The 2,542-nt window shown below is 35.6% G+C and overlaps 1 protein-coding gene across 1 annotated transcript; it reads right to left on the bottom strand.

Annotated features, from left to right (window-relative positions):
* Positions 1 to 338: 338 nt before the first annotated feature.
* Positions 339 to 1,929, bottom strand: LOC149022884 (putative jasmonic acid carboxyl methyltransferase 2). Its single transcript, XM_089147357.1, has 4 exons — positions 1,815 to 1,929; positions 1,296 to 1,700; positions 959 to 1,213; positions 339 to 877 (listed from the first exon to the last, which is right to left on the bottom strand). The coding sequence occupies exons 1-4, from the start codon at positions 1,917 to 1,919 to the stop codon at positions 518 to 520; spliced, it is 1,125 nt and encodes a 374-aa protein (XP_089003483.1). The 5' UTR covers positions 1,920 to 1,929; the 3' UTR covers positions 339 to 517.
* Between the last annotated feature and the right edge of the window lie 613 nt (positions 1,930 to 2,542).

Genomic DNA, 2,542 nt, shown 5'->3' with positions numbered 1-2,542 from the left:
TTCCTAATCTGAACAATATGATGGTTTTCCCCAGTTTGACTTTTACTGATTTTAGTTTTCTTTATACTTTTATCAGGCTATATAGTATTGATAGACCACAATTTAGATCTATAATTAAGCAGACCTTAGAGCTTTTGTATGTTACTTCGATGTTAATTTTTTTTTCCTTCACAATATGAAACCACCACAACTTTATCTTTCCCTTTCCGTCTAGAGATTGAGATTATAGAATATGATGAAAATAAGAATGTAAAGAAAAGAGAAGAAAGAAAGAAAAAAAAGAGACTTAGCTTGACACATTAGGCTTGATATAGAAATGCCATTGAGTGAAAACTTAATTTTCCAACGATGGTGTAGAGAACTAATCAGATACATATATTAAGACATGCACCATTAATGACCGCACCGGCCAACAATCACAATAACATTTATTGAGGAAATAACAAAAGTGCATCTACTTATTACTTGAGGAGATGACCAACATTAATATTTTTACACTCCTCAAGGTCCTAAAACATCACTTTGCTCTCAAGGAAATAACAAAATTAACGAGCTTACCCTCTTCCTTTAAGAGGTGCTTGCTGACATACTCCATGAACCTGCTGAATAAGGTAGTAATGATAGAGTCTCCAAAGTGGTCAACAAGCATGGATTCAAAAATAGCTCTTATATACTTTGCCACCTTCTGCCCTCTTATAAAGGTATCCAACATTAACTCATTGTCATCACTGTCATTTGCGTCCCAATTGGTATCAAATATTTCTAAGTTATCAAGATAAAAGGATCCTTCTGCACAAACTGTACTCTCTAATTCTTTGCTAGAAGGCATATAGAACGGCAAATTGAAAGAATCCACTAAGGCTTCCTCAATGCGGCCCTAAAACAAGATAAGAAAAATTGTAAAAAATTTAAATACTAAGTGAAAAATTGAACGCAGTCATTAATTAAGCATGTATACCTCGGAGACCAAGTCATTTAGTGAATTAGATAACAGGTCCAAAATGCAACTCTCTTTGCCAAAAGGATCTTCACTTCTCCTGCCAATAAATGTCAAAACCATTCTTCCTTCCGGTGTCATTTCCTTCGAGCGCAAGCTAAGAAACATGGAAAAATCCTTTTGAAATTGCACCTGGTAAGCTTTCAGCACACTAGGAGGGGTTGTCTTTGCCAAGTAAATATTCCCCTTATTGTTACTTCCAACTGCTGGAGGAACCTATAGTTTTCATTATACATGGTTAGAAAAAATATACTAAAACACACGAGCGTGCATGATATGTATCAATTAGGTTTCAAACCTGAGAGAGCCAATGAAGGCTGTAAGAGGAATGAAAGAAGTCTATAGTACTGCTTGGAAAGAGCCTCTCATAGAAAGAACCGGGTAATCCTGTGATAGAAACTGGCCCAAAATTTTCACCAAAATCCTTCTTTAGCTGCTCATAGAAGGTTGGCAAGGTTTTGAAAATGGTGTTGAAGTCATTACTTGGAAGATCATTGAGGAACACTAGGAATTCCGGTGTTTTACAATTCAACTGATGACATGTTTCATAGATCGCTTCAATGATTAAAGTGATCACTTGTAAGGTGTTAGGTCCCGATGAGCAGCCCAAATCTGCTATCCTTAGACATTGAGATAACTTGGTGGAATACAAATCTAAAATGCTTCGAATTATCAGTGGCTTTGCCTTGGTTATCGCTAGTTTCTGAAAGAAGAAAACAAAGTTCATGCTTAGTTGCTTGAATGGAATAAAAATGAAAGTATTAGAGAGAGAGAGGAGAGAGAGAGAGAGAGAGAGAGAGAGAGAGAGAGAGAGTACTTGAAGTTGGGAGTTACTGGCATAGCTAGTTTCTCCATCCCCACCAATCATGTGAAGAACTTGCTGAACTTCCATGGCTTTTCTTCCCTTAAGATTCCTAAGCATCTATTTTGCATTCAATGTGTTACACATGTAAATCATCCTTGTATATATAGGCAAGGATTGATACAACTATAGCTTATAAAATGCAATATAAAATTTGTTTTAAACGTGCGAGTATAGATTTTTTTTTGAAAACATTTGGTTAATCTTACTAGTGTAGCTTCCACCCCCACCCCCAACAACCTAATAACTCGTAAAACATGCAAGATTTTTACCAAAGACGAAACGTGCACAATTATTAATTAAGTCATCATTGGAAGAATACCTTCTTTTATTATTATTATTTTTTTTATAAAAACATATAAAATGAGAACCCAAGGGATAACTCTTGCAAAAGATCAACACTTCCTCATTAGATGTTAAAGTTTGAATCTCCTCCAGGTTAGAGGCAAAGTCCTGCCTATATTAATTATAAAAGCTTTCACGAGGATGTAGTCAAGGTAAGCGTGAGCCAGCCCGAATGAACATCATACATATATATATATATAGTCAAATCCTCATAATGTGCATCCAACGGTGAGTACTATAGGCACCACCACGTCAGACACACCACTAAAGCAAAATCTAGAAAAAAAAAGTGTAACATGAGTCATGCTCTACCAATGAGATATATATTATTAAGAGTT

This window comes from Hakea prostrata, chromosome 3 (assembly GCF_041222555.1).
Source record: "Hakea prostrata isolate BN-2017 chromosome 3, UWA_Hpros_2, whole genome shotgun sequence".
NCBI lineage: Eukaryota > Viridiplantae > Streptophyta > Magnoliopsida > Proteales > Proteaceae > Hakea > Hakea prostrata.
Note: the sequence above shows the minus strand (reverse complement) of the source record. Positions and strands in the feature narration are given on the sequence as shown.